Source organism: Mobula hypostoma, chromosome 25 (genome assembly GCF_963921235.1).
Source record: "Mobula hypostoma chromosome 25, sMobHyp1.1, whole genome shotgun sequence".
In the NCBI taxonomy this organism is placed as follows: Eukaryota; Metazoa; Chordata; class Chondrichthyes; order Myliobatiformes; family Myliobatidae; genus Mobula; species Mobula hypostoma.
The window spans coordinates 24,071,568-24,090,776 of NC_086121.1; the positions used below are offsets into that span (position 1 = coordinate 24,071,568).

Below are 19,209 nucleotides of genomic sequence, written 5' to 3' on the forward strand. Positions count from 1 at the left end.
TCACAATTCCTTTTGCAGAATTAATGGTTTTTTCCCAAGCTGGATTATGTGACACCAAGAGAAATAAAATGTGAATTGCTTTTTTTTTGCAGAGGGTGGTTTAAAATGGAGGGTAGATATGCAATATTAGGCATGTCAATCACACACAATAAAGTGAAATGTAATACCCATGTTGACTCTTTGGAATAAAAAAAAAGCAGTTTCCTTTGCACAATTGTGTCTCCTCCTCCTCCTCTGTGTGCTGCATGTTTACATTACGTTATTAATTTTTTTTGTCAGTGCCCTCCTCTATTTGTATTTCTGTAGATTAGGGAAGGGAGAGCAGCGAAGCAAATGCTGAATATTAAAGGCAGTACTGTAGCAGAATCTAAAGTGCTAAGAGCCCCCAGAGGGTGTTTCCCAAGCCAGCTAAATGGGAATGCTGAAGATTAAATGCAGCTCAATACGCCTGTGCACAGCACATCTGTATCAGCAGCAAAGGGATTCTCTGTTGCACTGATACATATCCCCAGGTTTGTGGCTGTAAAACGCTGAGATCTCATTTTAATAACAGAGCTGAAGTTCTTTCAGACTCAAAGCATCATTAAGAGTCTTCTTGGTTAACGTTTTTGCATCCACGGCCATATTTGATGTGCTTTGAGACTGAAGGATGCTACAGAGTGGGAGCTTTGCGACTCAGGAGGATCGGAATGTGTTAACATATGTAGAAAAAGATGCATCCCGGATTTTGATGGACACTTATGGAAGCGTTCAGAATGGAGGCTATCGCTCTACTGTCTATGTAAGTTACCTTTTCTATTCCACTACAAATTACAATTCTGTTAACAGTATCCTGCTTCCCTGTCTTGCATGTACCTAACTTTCAAATTGAAGGTTGCTTCAAAAATCCAAGCTAATAATTTGTGCAGACAGTACAGTAAATTATTTCAATACAACTGATCCTTGCAGAGGGGAAACGGTCTAAACCTGTCATTTTTATAACGCACTTAGTGCAGCTTAAATGAAAACATGCAAAAACATAAATCATTAAAAAAAATTCTCATTCACATGATCCACTCAATTTTCTTGCACTCTGTTATTGATTTTCCTTGTACTACCTCAATGCATTGTTGTAATGAATTGATCTTCATGGACAATATTTCATTGTACATTGTACATGTGACAATATTTTAAAAGATCAATTTACCATTCTCTTGAAATTTTGAAATGATTATTAAAATATCTATATTTCAAAATTATGATTAATTAATGTGGTAGCCTCACACATCACTTCTAAGATTCCCTTGAATAAAATTCATCAGCCGAGCAGACTCTGTGGTCAGCATATGAATTGGTTCTCTCCCTGATGGCAGACACAAGAGAGTAGCTTGTGCCACGAGAACTTTTAACTTGATCTTCGATCTGAGCCATGGGCTGTGGTTTTGAGGTGAGCTTCTTCCTTCATTCAGATGGTTTGGAGCTTCAGTTATACTCCAGAGTCCTGAGAAACCACTTGAGACAAGACAGTCCAGCCTAGTGCTACTGCAGAGGGTACACGCTTTCAAATGAGTCATTAACAGGGATCTCATCCGGGTGTAAGTTACCTCACACGAAATGCTGGGGGAACTCCAAAGGCCAGACAGCATCTATGGAAAGCCAATGTTTTGAGCGAAGACCCTTCATCAAGACAAAATGGCCCAAAACTTCGGCTTTTTATTCCTCGCCTAGATTCTGCCTGACCTGCTGATTTCCTCCAGCACTCTATGTGTGTTACTTTGGATTTCCAGCATCTGCAAAAGCTTTTGTGTTTATGGGTGTTCCTGGCTATCATCGAAAGGGATTGTATTAGTATCACCAGAAACAGATCGGAGATGATCACAGTTCTCCTTGTTGAGCTTGCTGTAGTTCAAATGTACTTATTATTCAATGTTATCTTAATCAAAGATTTATTTTCTAAACCTCATCACTATTTCTGTTTCCATCCTAAACATGTAACACTCTGCACTTACGACTTCTAAACAAAGGTCTTATCACTGCATTTTCTTATCACCCTCCCCCCCCACACACACACACCGCATCCCCACACTCTTATGTATCACCACATCATCAACCCTCATTCCCCACAGACTCATCACTGTATCCCCTCATCACCCCAACCTTCACCTCACGCCCCATCTTCCAAACCCCCATCGCTATCCCTACACCCCCCTCCCCACACTCACATCACTGCATCCTCTCATCATCAAACCTTCACACCCTCATCATGTCACATCTCCATTCCCACTCACCACACGCAAAATGCTGGTGGAACTCAGCAGGTCAGGCTGCATCTGTGGGAAAGTGTAAACAGTCGACATTTTGGGCCGAGACCCTTCTTCAGGACTGGGAGGAAAGGGAGAAGACACCAGAATGAAAAGGTGGGGGGAGGGGAAAGACGGTACCTGGAAGGTGATGGGTGAAGCCAGGTGGGTGGGAAAGGTCGGGCTGGAGAAGAAAAAATCTAATAGGAGAGGAGAGTGGACCATAGGAAAAAGAGAACGAGGGCAGCACTGTGGGGGGGGGGCACGGGGGAAGTAATACGCAGGTGAGAAGAATTGAAAGGTCAGAGTTGGGAATGAGGGGTGGAACTTGAAATCGATATTCATACCATCAGGTCCCCGTCACTGCACTCTCATCAGTGTGTCTCCACATCAATACATTCCCCCTCTCTGTATTTTACTCATCATTGTATACCACCACGCTCCTCGTAAAATTCCCTCAAGGCCACTCCTTTCAGCTGCAGCAATACTCGAGGCTTGTTTGAAAATAAAGTGGCGATTCTGGTGAAACATCTGGCCCAGATTAGCCTACCACTTTTTAAAAAATCCTTTACAAATCCCCTGTACCCTTTGCTGGCTGTGTTTTGTAAAACAGGTTCAGTAGTGCTGCTGCCTCACAGTTCCAGCCATTTTACAACTGTGTGCTGCCACTAAACCCACGGTTACAGTGATGGTACTGCACTAGATTTGCAGTTCATGTTTAAAGTGGGATTTTAGTTGCCTTTGTTCCTTCTCTAAAAGCACATTGTCTTATATAACAATAACGAGTAATATCAGCTCTGATTAACATCTATGCTTGCTGCTTAGTTCCAATCCTGTTTGATAATATTACATCATACCAATAAATCCCACTGTTTGGTAATAATGGCCAAATTTGCTGGTTATTCCTGATGCTCAGCAGTAAATTAATACCGGTATTTGTATGTTGACGAAGACTTCAACACGCCTCTGTTTAATTGCTCAGCTTGGATGCTTTTACAGTTGTGCTTTGATTTCAAACAGCTCTGTTTGCTTGCTGCCGTTCATCCTCACTGTTTAACCCCATTCTCTCGGGTTAATGCCCCATTATGAATGGTGGAGTGAAGGTGCAGCTCGTTAAACTGCCGTCTCACATCTCCACCAAATGAAATCAGAATCAGGTTTAATATGACTGGCCCGTGATGTGAGATCTGTTGACTTTGTGGCAGCTGTACAAAGCAATACATAGTAATAGGAGAACAAAAGTCATGAACTGCATTAAGTACAGGTGTGTGTTTATGTGTGTGTATATATATATATATACATACACACACACACATATATATAAAATAGATTAAATACGTAGTGAGGTAGTGTTCATGGGTTCAACGTTTATTCAGAAATTGAATGGCAGATAGGAAGAATCGCAGAGTGTGTGCCATTAGGCTTCTGTATCTCCTTCCTGATGGTAGCATTGAGAGCAGGGCATGGCCTGGAGGATGGGGGTCCTTAATGATGGATACCACTTATCTGAGGCATTGCTCCTTGAAGATGTCCTGGATACTATGGAGGCCAGTGCCCATGATAAAGCTGACTAAATGTAGAAGTTTCTGCAGCTTACTACGATCCTGAGCAGTAGCATGCCCTCCCCCACCCCCACTCCCCCATACCAGACAATGATGCAGCCAGTCAGAACGCTCTCCACTGTACATCTGTAGAAATTTGCGAGTGTTTTAGGTGACGTACCAAATCTCCTCAAACTCCTCATGAAATATAGCCACTGTTGTGCCTCCTTTGCAGCTGCATTGATATGGAGGGCCCAGGATAGATCCTCAGAGATGCTGACACCTAGGAAATTGAACTTGCTCACTCTTTCCACTTCTTATCCCTCTATGAGGACTGGTGTGTGCACCTTCTCCTCACCCCTTCTGAAGTCCACAATCAGTTCTTTGGTCTTATTGACGTTGAGAGCAAGGTTGTTGCTGCGACACCACTCCACGAGCTGGTATATCTCGCTCCTGTATGTCCTCTCATTATCATCTGAGATTCTGCCAACAATGTTCTGCCACCATCAGCAAATTTATAGATGGCATTCGACCCCGTGTGCTGTCTGTGTGGAGTTTGCATGTTCTCCCTGTGACTGTGGTTTCCTCCAGGAATTAAAAGCCATCGAGTCATGTAGCATGTGAACTGGCCCTTCTGGCTGACCATTATTTACTGGCCCTTTTCAAAATTCTTCCTGCATCTCAAGGATTTGTGGGATAACTAGCCACTGTAGGTTATTCCTCGAGTGGATAGGTGAGAGGAAGGCCTATCACGGTGACGAGGGTAGGGGTGGGAGTGTGTCAATGGGAATTTGAGGAGAATTAATAAGGAATAAGTGTAAATGATGGTCAGCAGGGATTCAATGGATGGAAGGGTCTGTTTTTGTACTATGCAAATCCACGACTTTTAATTCAGCTTCTGGGCACAGGCCTGTTCTGTTGCCTATTCAATTGCCCTGCTAAAGATACACAGTGGTTAAATCATTTTTGCAAGAGAGAAAAACAGAACAGGAAATAGTTGGTTGACACCGGTGTTCATTGTTAATGCTTCTGTTCACAATGTAAATCTCTCGCTGACTGGTTCATGACCCTTGACTCCTGTGCTGGCCAGAGAGCACCAGAGTCTGGTTGCTTAATATCTGGTCTCGTTGGTTGATGTCTGTGATTTCTTGCTCACATCTGTGTCCGCAAAGTAATTCATTCCATTGGTGCTTTTGTGCTGCAGGGTGATGAGGATGATGATGGCTTGTCTATAAATTCCAGTAGTGGTTACAGCCCTGATTGCAGAGGGAACTATTTCAAGGATGGGATAACAAAAATTGGTAAGAACCTCATTTCTGTCTGTTTGTCACTGTGAATATATTTATACATTTCAATCCCTGACTTAATTCGACTAAAGCTAATCTTTATCTTTCTGAAACTGCTGCATTCCCAGGGAAATCATTCATCAGGGAGCAGAGTTCTCTGTGACCAGCAGGGTGTGCTACCGTGCAATTGGAGAAAGCAGTCCTGTGAATTTTCTGGGGCTGTCTGTCATAATTTCAGTGAGGAATGGAAATCACAGTGGATTATTAAGGACGTAACAGGCAGTCTAAGTAGATGAGTGTGTCTTCTGAAAAATATGAGAACTACAGATGCTCAAAATTTGAAACAAAAGAAGAAAATGCTGGAGAAAACAGAAAGGTAGAGTTAATGTTCCGGTTGAAGGCCTCATGAAGATTTTCCTTCCACAGAAGCTGCATTTTCTTTCCACGGAAGTTGCCCATCCTTCATTTTCTGCTTTCTTCTGATATCTCTTTACTTGTGCAAGAAACAGATTCAGAATGGCACCGCGCGTAACAATATCACCGAGCTCATCTGGGTGCCTAGTTCATTCTGAAGAGCTTGCATCGAAGTCCCACACTGTGATGAAGCTGGCACTGTTAAAATGCACAGAGGAAATGTGCATTATTTTCAAATGAGACCAATATAATGGGTGAGACAAATGTTAAAAATTGCACGGCACAGGTGAAGGATGAGCAGGATGTCCTTCTGTTGCCCAGGCTAACATCCGTCCCCCAAATAATACTCTCATACCACAACTTAATTCAGTTTATGTCGCTGTGCACTGAAAAACTGTCCTTCCTGTCTACGCAACACTAAATATTGCTTTATTGTATGTAATCCACTTTGAGGTTTTCCTTTCAAACTGTGATGGACATCAGAAGCTAACCAGGTTTGTTATCACTGAACCATGTCATGAAATTTGTTTGATTTGCTGTAGCAGTACAATGCAAGATATAAAAATTACTATGTTTGCAAGAGTATTGGAAGCAAATATTTGAGGTCCTATCGAAGGTACTAAAGGTTCAGATAATATCAGACCCCATTTTAATAATTTTTGGAACTTCTGCGACGTCAAATAGATTCCAGGCTCATCATCATCATCACCGTCAGGTGCCGTGCCCAGTTTGAGCTTTGACTGCCATGGCCCACACACTCCTGTTTTGGGTCAAGTGGATCAATTCATTGGTATTCATTTTCCGTTCTCTGGCTGCTGTCTCCATCATCATTTGTCTTTGTCTTCCTCTTGCTTTCTTCCATTCAGTCTTTCCCATAATTACCATGCATTCTAACTCCTCTTTCCTAATCACATGTCCAATGAAGTTACGTTGCCTTTTCATGATCTCATACATCATTTCTCTTTCTGTGTTTGCTCTGTTCATGATGTCCTCATTAGATATTCGTTTCGTCCATGATATTCTGTGATGGACATCAGAAGCTAACCAAGTTTATTATCACTGAACCATGTCATGAAATTTGTTTGTTTTTCTGTAGCAGTACAATGCAAGATATAAAAATTACTATGTTTACAAGAGTATTGGAAGCAAATATTTGAGGTCCTATCGAAGGTACTAAAGGTTCAGATAATACCAGACCTCATCTTAATAAGTTTTGGAACTTTCCAGGCTACCCAGCAACAACTCCTGACCTATGGCATACTGAACGGAAAGAAACTTATACTGATGTTCTGGAAAAAGAAGGAAACTCCATTACTCAGACAATGGCTATCTGCATTAATGGATAGACCATAAGACAAAGGAGCAGAAGTCGGCCATTCGGCCCATCGAGTCTGCTCCGCCATTTTATCATGAGCTGATCCATTCTCCCATTTAGTCCCACTCCCCCGCCTTCTCACCATAACCTTTCATGCCCTGGCTACTCAGATACCTATCAATCTCTGCCTTAAATACACCCAATGACTTGGCCTCCACTGCTGCCCGTGGCAACAAATTCCATAGATTCACCATCCTCTGACTAAAAAAATTTCTTCGCGTTTCTGTTCTGAATGGGCGCCCTTCAATCCTTAAGTCATGCCCTCTCGTACTAGACTCCCCCATCATGGGAAACAACTTTGCCACATCCACTCTGTCCATGCCTTTCAACATTAAATTGGATATTCTGCATCTAGACAGGATAAGATACGTTATCAAGGACAGACTCAAGGAATTTGAAAAAACCTGGCAACCATTACTGTTGTATTTAGAAGAGACTGACAGCTGAACTAAGTGTGGAGGGGCGGTAGGACCTAAACTGCACATACGGGAGGGGTGAGGGGAGGGTAGGGCTGGGAAGGGGAAAGGAGACGGGGTGGTAGGGTTTCCTTTGCTTTTTGCTTGTTTACTATTCATACATTCATTTGACCTTCATTATGTTGTTATAAGAAAGAAAAGACAAAAAAAGCATTGTACTTTAGGACATTGACAGTTGTGGTTAAGCTGATGTTGCTTCACAATAAAAGCATTTGAAAACCAGAAGTTACTATGCATAAATGAAAATCAATAAAATACGAGTGCAAGCGGGCAGTATTCATAGGTTCACAGGAGATCTGATGGTGGTGGTCCTAAAACTTTGAGTGTGGGTCTTCGGGCCTCAGTACCTCCTCCCCGATGAGAACAGGGCATGTGAGGGTCCTTAGTGATGGACACCGCCCTCTTGAAGCACTAGTTTTCCAAGATGTCCTCAAAGTGGGGAGGCTTGTGCCAGTGATGGAACTGGCTGAACCAACCACCCTACCCTCTGCATCTTTCTTCGATCCTGTGCATTGGGCTAGAACAGGACCGACTGAGACTACCCTCAGTTTTTGTCCATGATTTGGTGTGGGGATTCTTTGAAACTGGTTTTGGTTCAATAAATAAAGCTGAACTAAACCTCTTGGGGGTCGCTGTTGCAAGGAATACAGCAACCTGCATTAATATAGCAAATTCTTAGGGCTTCTGCCAACACATTTATTGGGATAATGTCTATGAATTCCTGGTGATAGTCAATAAGTCACGTCCTTTGAATGAACCTGCCCCCACCATGAATGTTGTCAGTGAATCTGTCAATAAATCCCAGGAATCTTGCCAATAAATTCAAAGACCTTCATCAATGGTTCCCCGGGATGCTGTTAGTAAATCCACAAGAGCAGACAGGAATACCCTTTGTAATGACGACAGCCATTTCACTGAAGGAGTACGGATATGCCCAAGGATATGATTAGTAAATCACTGCAGACAGCGTCAGTAGATCTAGGCTTCTAGGGAAATGCGGATGGTTTTGAATCTAGTTGATGCCAGAGATTTCTTGGCTTGATCAAGTTACCAGCAGTAGATGAAGTGGGTCAGAGGTCCTGGGAATGCCACCCTGTTCATCAGAAGCAAAACAGCATGCTGTTAACACCCTGCGGTTCTCCTTTCAGATTTTGTACTTATCTGGGAAGTGAAGAAAGCAACACCAAAGAAGCAGAGGGGGCGAAGCAAGTATCAGGAAATGGGAAAAGAAGAGAAGGATATGATGAAGCTGAACCTGCTGAGCAAGCATGAAAAATGGAGGAACAAATTCATGAAGAATTTACAGAATGTAGGACTATTGATGGAAAAGGTAATAATGTCTTAGAAAGTCCAGTTCCAGATTAGTGAATACTTTAGCCAGAATTTCTCTTCTCTATGGGATGTTCATTTTTCACTAATTTAAGAAAAATAGTTCTAAATAAAAACACACTGACAGAAACATTTATCAGTTGGAGATGAAGCAGATACACTGCACCGTGCGTACAAGATGCAGGGCATGTAAGGTACACGAATCCCCACAGTGAGAGATCTGCTTGGAAATGAGATTGTGAATCTGGTTCAAAATGTAGTTCAACAAGCTAAATGAAACTACTTAGGCTTATGATTAAATACCTTAATTACATTCTTTTATGGTTAGAATATACACTGATACGAAAAAGATGACCTTGGGTGGGAGTGGGGGTGTGTCTCTTTAGGAAATTCCCTAGCTTTAGTCATGTGGTAACAAACCATTGGATAAACTCACCTTCTGTGCAGTCCCAGTGGGCAAACATATTCTAAGGAACGTGCTTGAAATACAGCCTCGGGAATGAAGTGTTTTTTCTCCGATCTGCCTTCCCTGTGAGTGGGTTGGTGCCGCAGGTTATATTTGAAAATCGATGTCAGGAAGAGGAGTGGTAAAATGGGGGTTGGTAAGTAACTGGACTGTGCCAGCTAAAGATTTGGCAGGATCCGGTTCCATTGGGAATTTCAAAGGAAGCCAAACATTTTTGTGTAGACTAGATTATGGAGGAGAAGAGGAGGTTAGGATTGAATTAGCCAGCTCTTTTGAAAAGGTGGTACCAGCGCATAGGGACTGAACGCACTCGTTCCAGTTGAAAGCTTCTGCAGATGTGAGTGCAGTAACTCTACTGCATCATGAGTTACCCGAGTGCAGTGTGCTTCTTAGGGTGTGTGTAGTTGGGAGCAGTGTAAATGCTGTGTATGTGACAGGCTCTCTGCATGTGCAGCTGCTTTCTACTTGGTGGTGAAATGTCTCAGCTGTGTGCTGTGTACTTACTCATCCGGTGTTTCAGGATGAGACTGTCAGTGAGAAGAAGAGCATTCATTACATGAAGCTGAGTGCACCCTGGGACGTGCTGGTGTACTATGCCGAAGAGTTGTATATGCGAGCACCTCTGCAGGTCAGTTGTGGACTGTACGCTTCCGACGCGTGTACCGTGTTCTTCTTACCTGTTCTGACACACTATCGACTGAACATTTGCACCTTATTACGTACAGCTGTCTACTCAGAACTATGTTGAGTCAGACAAACACTCATCTGAGAATCTTGTCCTGGCATGCTGAACGCCATGGTACAGTTTATGCAGTCTGTGATATCATCTGATCACATGAAAAGCACCTTTAAACTGATAGCTGCAGTCAGAACAACACTCACATCCCAAAAACATTTAAGTCACTAATAGTTTTTTTATGAGAACATGATGAATAATATAGACCAGAGCAGTGCCAGCTTTTACTTGTGCTGAGTTTGCTGACCTTACATTAAAAACACTTAGTCCAACCTCACTAATGCTTGCTGAATGAATGCTAAAACACTGGGTGCACTACTTAAATCCATGAGTTTGTTTATTTCTTCCACTGACCACCTCGCTCTCCCTCCCAAAAACAAGCTCCAATCAATAAAATGGTCCTGACGACGGGTCTCGGCCTGAAACGTCGACTGCACCTCTTCCTAGAGATGCTGCCTGGCCTGCTGCGTTCACCAGCAACTTTGATGTGTGTTGCTTGAATTTCCAGCATCTGCAGAATTCCTGTTGTTTGTGTTCCTGAATCTGATGGTTACTCTCTGTGTGTACAGCCCCCCTCAGCCTCTTTAACCTGCCCCACTTCACTTCGGGAGCTCCTGCGCTTGCTCCCTTGGCTCCCTTTGGGAATTCTCCTGCTAGGCCTTTCCAGTTACCCAGCTGTACGCAAGCTTTGTTTCCTGACCATTTCGACCATCTCCTCTGCCTTCTCCATTCTGTCCATAGGCACAGCCTAATCCCTGTCTGAATTCGTCTGAGGAGATCCTGAGGAAGCTTGGTATCCCAAACATCCTGTCCGAGCACGTTGCCAATCGGCCTGTGGACTACTACACCTGTGCCTTCCGCAAATCTAAACTCGATAAGTAAGCACTTGGGAGGACGGGGGAGGGTTCTGTATGAGAGATCCATAGGAAGGAGAGGCCCGGGAGATATGGACCATGACCATCAGGAAGTGGGATGTTTTTAATACAGTAGGGCGGAGGATCACTAAAAAGGTTTCATATCCGTCGAGGAATAGGCTATGTGGTTCCACTTCTAGTCCATTCATATATAATTTTAGAGGGAAGTGGGCTGTTGAGAATAGATTTTGAAACAGGAATGTTGATGTGTTCCCTGTTACTGTGAGCAGATCATGAAGTGATGCTAAGAGATCCAGCAAGATAACAAATGGATTTGTCCTGGTGATGAACTTTCAGTTTCAGCTATGTCTTCATGGATGGAAACCAGTTCTGTGTTGAATTAGTGAAGGGTCCAGGCAATCTTACCACATGTATGTATGGGTGTGTATATGTAAAATAGGCTGCGCTCCCATTCTGCTCTCATCACTGTGTCAAAAAGTTGATGCTGTGAAATGGTGAGTATCATGAACACCAGTTTGATTTGTACTTCCAGTGCATGGCACACAACTTTCTTCCTGAGACTTGAATTGAAGATATCACTCCTGTTCAGGGTCCAGATCACATTTTACTTCTGCTGTTCCAGGTTTTTGGGAAGTGACAGTCACGAGACTTACTTTACCAACACGCAGCGGCACCGGATTGTAAGTTTTGTTTATAAAACTATGAATATGAATTGTATGTGAGTGAGATAAAATCAGGTTTAAAAGCTTTTTAGGAATATGAAGAAGACAGTGTCCTAGTAATCCAGTAAAGGAATTCCACCACCTGCCCCCACCCCTCTTCTCACCATATATTTCAATTTTTACTGGTCAAGGTACACTAGTTGTTTCATCAACTGTCTTCTGCATTGATTTATCCTCTTTGGCTTAAAGGCTTCCGCCGTCCACACCGAAACAATGCATCGGCATCTGATAAGGTAGCTTTTTAAAGGTCATAAAGATGTTGTTGGCACAAACGAGATGCTGGAAACGCAAAACAAAAATAAAAGCAAGAACGTTGGAAGGTCTTGGCAGGTCAGATTGAGAAACAGTCATCAATTCAGGTCAATGACCACTCAGAAGAGAGAGGAAGGTGAGAAGTCTGGTGTGTTAAGTTGCAGTGAGGAGGTGGATGAAAACTACAGAGGCAATGACTAATAGGGTGCAGACTGAAGCTGGCAGTTGTATGCAAGGGTACAGTCACAATGTGAAACATAGCAAAAAAGCTACTGCCACACCTGTGATTGAAAACAGAAGCAAGGGAAGTTTATCTGACGTGCTTAATTCAGTATTAAATCCTATGGGTTATGGAGCCTGGAGCAGGAGGAGCAGAGTCTCGCATCTGCAGTGCCCCTACCCTCGACCTCCGTTGTTGCAATGTGACGACGTCCACCCACAGCCTCAGGTCCAGGTGCTGATCTTTCATTCAAGTAATTTAAATAAAACTAAATTAGGCCCTTTGATTGGGATGTCAGTCCCATAGGCAGCACCAACATGATAAACCTCAAAGCATGCCATCTGAAAATGAATTAAGCATTTCTGATGGCGATTCCCTAAGGGTTTTTTTTGTGTAATTCCAGGATTTATTTCCAATTTCAGCAAAGTTTTCTATAACCCTCTTTGTCACTTTCTTTTATTCCTCCTTAAGAGTCTGAGAGTCTGTGGCATGTGGAGTTTGATGCTTTACAGTGTGCATTAGGGAAATAGTGTTTTGTGGTTGTGTTGAATGGGAGTAAGGGCCAGTGAAGCAGAGAGCTTAGACTGGGCTGGACACATCAGTGATGAACAAAAGAACAGATGAACGGTGAGGAAATGAGTGAATGGCTTAGAGATCTCAGTGGTCTCTTGCAAAGGACTCTTACGTTTTCTGTTAAATTACTTGTTAAAAATGTATTTCTGTAACTTCTTCCTGTTCGAGAGAGACTACCTGATGGTCATTGGGCTGCCAGAGACTGGGATGGATGAGCATTCAGAAGTATCGTAGAAATGCACAGGAGATGCCGGAATAGAACGGTGAGGGAACGTGAAAGGAAACAGTCAGTTGCTGAGCAGTTGTGTAACGTCCCCACTCAATGCAGAGGGAGTTGGCAGTGGTGTTAGATGACGTGATATGAACACAAGTATTGCAAATCACCTTTGTTGGAGTTGGTTGGAGGTATCACCATGCTCTGTGATGGAATGGAATTATTTCGGGTCGTTGGGTGGAAAGTTCAGACAGAAGGGCATGGTTTCGATCTAGTAGTCTGCTGTGACCTCAACGGAAAGTGGTAATGTAGATCTACAAAGATCTAGTGATGTCAGATATGGAGAGGTCTAGACCCAAGAATAGCAACCAGAAGTAAAAAGCATTATTCTTTTGATAAACATTTTAACCATTTTACAGAATTTGAAATAAAAGAGTATATACACGATTAAGGTAGAAGTGGAAATAAAATTTTTTTTTAAAGTTTTAAAAAACTAATGTTTTCTGTCTATTTAAAATTCTTTATATTTAAAAGTTAGTATGGAACTATTACATGTGTATAAAAATGCCTTTAGGGTTAGGGATGTTGCATAGCGGTAACTATAGATTCATCATCATCATTGTGCGCCGTGTTGTATGATGTGGGCAATCATGGTCTTTAGCCATGATGGTTCTTGAAGTGGTTTGCCTTCTTCTGGGCAGTGTCTGTGTGACCCCAGCCATTATCAATACTCTTCAAAAATTGTCTGCCTGGCATTGGTGGTGGCATAATCAGGATTTGTGATGTGCACCAGCTGCTTATATGACCATCCACCACCTGCTACCCACTCCCATGGCTTCACCTGACCCCGATCCGGGCGGGGGGGGGTGCTAAACAGGTGCTACACCTGCCCAAGGGTGACCTGCAGACTAGCAGTGGGAAGCAGCGCCTCACACCTCCTTTGGCCGAGACATATCTCCACCCTGCCACCCAAATTATAGATTAGTATGCCATTTAAAACATTTACAGCTCATGCAGAAATGCATACTATTTTCTATATCTCCAGTACGAATAATATGTCATGTTCAGCTCCTGTGGCATCACTGATTTCTGTAGGTTATTCTGGAAATGGTTGGAAGAAGCCAAGAGCGGCTGACAGCAATGTCTGGATTTCAGCATTTAACTGCACGTGTACAGTTTCACAATGCACTGACAGTGGACACTAGAAATCTGAGCTGATGTAACCATATATATCTGATGGGATATTTCAAAGGATTGCATTAGAATATTACAGAACATTGGAAAGATCCATTCTGTGCTGTGATCTGAATGTGACTTGCATGATCACTCTGTGTTTCAGGTGTACGAAATTCTAGCTACAACAGTGTACGGAAAAAGAAAAAGAGCAGAAATTGGAATTGATCGCTTGCTAAATGAAAGAGTCTTTGCTTCAGCCTTTCCACTCCATGAGGTAACAGTCAGGGGGATAATGCAAATATACGTGTTAAATTGTCTTATTAAGTGGAAGCCAAGGGATCTGGTAGTGTCCAGCAAGTAGCTGTCTGCCAACTGCAGGCTGGAATGAAGCCATCTCATTTATCTTCCACCCATTCCCCTGCTCTCAGCTTCTGTACTGAAAACATCTGTGAGGTTATTCACGGATGATCCCTCTCCATAGCCATGGCCTCTTTGTGCAGTGACTCCTGGTGTGTTGATTCTTTGTGTAGGGGCCATTTGAGTTGCCGGAATATGAAGTGCCTCCAGAAGATCTGAACCCACGACAAATTCTGTATAAGTATTGGGCTCGCTGGTCGAAATGGTACAAGTATCAACCACTTGATCACATCAGAGAGTACTTTGGAGAAAAGATCGCCATTTACTTTGCTTGGCTGGGTGAGTTCCTTATTCTATGGTTTATAGAACACAGAACACAAAACAGAACAACACGCAAACAAGCCCTTTGGCCAACAGTGTTGTACTAAATGAACCAGTAGTTAAACACCTAATTAATCAACTCCCTTCTGCCTACACGAGGTCCATGTTCCTTCATTCTCTGTACATTCATGAGCCTCTAAGAGCCTCATAAATGCTTCTGTGGTGTTTGTCTCCACTACCACCGCTAGGAGCACAAACTAGGTACCCATCAGTCTCTATGTAAAAAAAAACTTCCCCTGCACATCTAACTAGAATTTGCAACTTCTCACCTTAAACACATACCCTCTAGCATTAGACATTTGATCCCTGGGAAAAATACACTAGGTGTCTACTCTATCTATGCCTTTCATAATCTTATAACCTTCTATCAGGTCTCCCTTCGGACTCCGCTGCTCCAGAGAAACAATCTAAGTTTGACCAACCTCTCATCTTAGTACATGCTGTCTAATTCAGGCATAATTCCTGATAAACCTTGTATGCACCCTCTCCAAAGCCTTCACATTTTTCCTGTATTGTAATGACCAGAACTTAGTGAAATACTTAATATGTGGCTTATGCCTAACAATGGGTTTGAAGCTGCCTCTCTGAATTCTCAACGGAGAAAGGCGCAATTTCAGTAATAAATACAACCAGGCCTAATTCTTTGGTTTCACTTTATAAAGAATAAACCAACACAATTTAATTCAAATTAATATTTCCACTGCCACAAACAGTGAACTTCTGTGTGACATTGACAGTGTTGTGGAAGATATTCATGACTGAACCTGCAACAACACACATTCTTTCAAATCTTCTTGCCTCTGGCATATCATTCAGATAATCATATGTCAGAGGAGAGAGAGAGAGAGATGCATTGCTGGAGAAGAGGGATAGATAGAGTGAGAAAGTGAGAAGGAAATGGAAAGGGATTGGGGTGATAGTGAGGGATAAGGCCTGCCATGTAAGTTTACCTTGTGTTTCCTCTGAATCACAGATGGCCACAATTTTCTTCCCTGGAGTTCCTCCATAAAGAAACAGGAGGAGTATTGGGCTAATCAGCCCTTGACCCTGCTCCGCCATTCAAAAAGATCATGTTTGATCCATGTACAATTCTGCCAGTAAATTTGCAACCAAACTTCCTAATTTTTATGTTCAATTCCTCTGGTAATATAGACCAACATTCCATTAACCTTTTAAACTACTTGCTTTATCTCCATGCCAAACCTTTTGCATTTCATGTAACGTATCCTCCAGATTTCTCTGTCCTGGAACACTTGGTCGTCTCACTCCTTGTAACTAATAATTTGCTTGTTAATTTTTTTCTTCCAAAGCGAATAACCTCGCATTTTCTCACCGTATTTTCCATCAGCCAACTTCTTGCTCACTCACTTGCTATGTGTCTCTACCTTACTGCAAGCCCTTCACAACCTTCTAACTCACTCACTTTTGCCTTGTCAGCAAATTTATTTTTTCTGAACACTTGGACCCTTCAACCAAGTCACTAATATAGATTACTATATTAGGGCTCCTCTGAGTGCTACTAGTACCATGTAACCCAGTACTACCTGTCGCATGGTCGGGTGGTCGGCCATCAAACCGGCTCCCCTACCAGGCTTGCCTGGTCAGGAGGGTGGCTAGACACCCTGCAGGATGAAAAACAAGACCTGTCAAAGGGTGGATGAACCCTCTCGAAGGGTCAACGGCCATCTAGCAAACACGCGCCATGAAGCGCGGAAAGGGCATCCCTTGCATCGAAGCTTGGTGTGGCCATTCACCGCAACAGAACTTCCCCCAGCCGTCTTGGACCCCACCATGTCGCTGGATCTGGGAGGGAACCTCGAGAGGGTGGGTCTGGACCTGTGCAACCCCCTACTCACCTAAATTCATTTACGCACACGCTGTTCCTTTCTGAGGAGTGGGGTATCCTAATCCCCACTAACTGACTGAAAGGAACCATCATTATCCTATGGGATGGATAGAGATAGGGAGATAGAGAGAGAAGAAGAAGAAGAAGAAGTAGTAATAATTATATATATATATATATAAGTTTTTGAGACCCTAGCACTGGTACTGTGGCACCCTGTTTGTTACTGATCGCCAATTTGAAAATGACCTGTTCACCACGTTTCTCTGTTTTCTGTAGGTTAGTTAATTACCCCATTTAGGACTGTATACACTCAGTGGCCATTTTATTAGGTGTACTTTCTTGTTAATGCAAATATCTAATCAGCCAATCATGTGGCAGCAACTCAATACACTAAAGCATGCAGACATGGTCAAGAGGTTCAGTTGTTGTTCAGACCAAGCATCAGAATGGGGGAAGAAATGTGATCTTTGACCGTAGATTGGTTGTTGGTGCCAGACCGGGGTGGGTTGAGTATCTGAAAAATTGCTGATCCCCTGAGATTTTCATGCACGGCAGTCTCCAGAGTTTACAGAGAATGGTGCGAAAAACAAAACAAAAACATCCAGTGAGTGGTAGTTCTGTGGGCAAAAATGTGCTGTTAATGAGAGAAGTCGGCAGAGAATGGTTCAAGCTGACAGGAAGGTGATCACGAGGTACAAAAGGAGCATCTCTGAGCGCACAGCACATCAAACCTTGAAATTCATGGGTTACAGCAGCAGGAGAGCACGAACATAAACTCAGTGGCTCATTGGACGTACCTACTAAAGTGGCCACTGAATGCATATACCATGACTATTACTCTCTTTTATGTGGCACACTACCTAATGCATTCTGGAAATCTAAGCACACCACATCTACTGGTTGCCCTTTATCCAACCGGTTTGCTATATCCTCAAAGAACATGAGCAAAGTTGTCAAATGCTGCTCCCCTCTGATAAAACTGTGCTGATTATGCTCGATATTCTTATGAATATCTTGATGTTTTGTTATTAATTCCTTAATAATAGATTCCAAATGCATGATATTTGACTAACTCACCTATAGTTTCCTAGCTTCCACCTTTCTCCTCTCTTGAATAGAAGTGTACAGAATGTGGTTTTCCAGTCCTCCAGAACCCAGTAAATTTTGGTAAATTGCAGGAAATGAACACAGAATTTCCACATCTACTTCCTTTGAGCCTTTAAAACTCAGGTCAGTTGCTGGTATTAGAGGTTGTTTTGTGTTCCTCCCTCCATGTTGCACCATGATAATAATTGAGATGTTTTCAGTCTTTTCTACTTTGAAAGTACTTTCAAAATAACTAACTATAATCACCCTATTTCTCCATTTCCCATTATTTATTTCCCATCTTTGTCCTCTAGGGGACCAGTCCTTACATTTACTGCTTTTCACATACTCACAGAAACTCTTAACAATCTAATTTTATATTGTTTGCTCTATTTTACTCCTGTTAATTTTTTTCTTTCGTCAGCCTCTGTTGTTTTCTGAAGAGCCCAATTCTGCAGCCTACCAATGATCTTTGGAACAACGTTTGCCTTTTCTTTCAATTTGATACCAAAACCAGAGAAACTCAGAGCAGGAGTATGTCTCCCTAACTGCCTCACCCTTCAATATCATCATGGCTGATTTGTACCAGATCTCAGCTCCTCCTCTGCCACCTCTAACACTTATTTCTCCACTTGTTCAAAAAATTATCTACTGCATCTTAAATACTGGCACTGATCCAGTGCTTACAACTCTCTGGGGTACTGTCACATTGGTTGTTGTCCAATTCACGCATACCCTCCTGGAATTCAGTCAGCTTTGAAAAGTTTCAACCGATGGCTGCATTATCCCTGCTGTCACATCTTGAGTGCTGACCCTGGTGTCTTGCTGACTTGTCTGCCATTAGTTCTGCCATTGTCCCTCGTAACTGAGACTTTTGCAAGTCTTCGATGGAATTTGAAACTAGCCCTTTTGTTATTATCGGGACATTCACAATGTCTTCTAAGGTGAAGGCTGATGCAAAAAAAAGGGTTTAGCAAACCTGCCATTTCCTTATTTTCCAATTTTAATTTCCCAGCCTCATTCTTTAAACCAGGGGTCCATGGACCCCTTGTATAATGGTATTGGTCCATGGCATAAAAAAGGGTGCGAGCCCCTGCTCTTGACATTCCAGACTTAACTTAAACACTCTCTTCCTTTTACTTTTTGTTTTGATGTTACATACAAGTTTTCTGTCAGAATCAGTTCTCCTCTTTCTTGTGAGTGTTTTAATATTTTGCTGCTGTATTGTGGATAATTTCCATTCTTCTTTGCTCATGGTGATCTGCCATTTCACCCTTTAAATATTTCCCACCCACCTTAGCCAAGTCTGCCCTCATACCATGCTTTTATTTAAATTTAGTGCACCGGTTTCCGACCCATGTTTCTCACCCTTAAGCAACAAAGCAGATCAGGCAGCGTCAGATATTTGACCTGTTGTGTTCCTCCAGGAGATTGATTGTTGCTCCAGATTCCAGCTTCTGCAGTCTCTTGTTTTTCACCCTCAAACTAAACTCTGATTGTTCTTTCCTGGGAAGTCCTTTATGCTGAGATCATTCATTAATCCTGTCTCATTACACAATGCCAGGTGTAAAATAGCCTGTTCCCTGTTGTCCATCAACATACTGC

At 42.6% G+C, this 19,209-nt stretch overlaps 1 protein-coding gene across 1 annotated transcript in view; it reads left to right on the forward strand.

Moving 5' to 3' along the window:
* Positions 1 to 626: 626 nt before the first annotated feature.
* ano11 (anoctamin 11) overlaps positions 627 to 19,209 on the forward strand; it is a 51,355-nt gene continuing 32,772 nt past the window's right edge. Inside the window, exons 1-8 of the mRNA XM_063032875.1 lie at positions 627 to 781; positions 5,025 to 5,121; positions 8,520 to 8,701; positions 9,687 to 9,794; positions 10,644 to 10,780; positions 11,400 to 11,457; positions 14,098 to 14,208; positions 14,465 to 14,630. Coding sequence (XP_062888945.1) covers positions 650 to 781; positions 5,025 to 5,121; positions 8,520 to 8,701; positions 9,687 to 9,794; positions 10,644 to 10,780; positions 11,400 to 11,457; positions 14,098 to 14,208; positions 14,465 to 14,630 — 991 coding nt within the window. The 5' untranslated portion in view covers positions 627 to 649. The remainder of the gene's footprint in view (positions 782 to 5,024; positions 5,122 to 8,519; positions 8,702 to 9,686; positions 9,795 to 10,643; positions 10,781 to 11,399; positions 11,458 to 14,097; positions 14,209 to 14,464; positions 14,631 to 19,209) is intronic.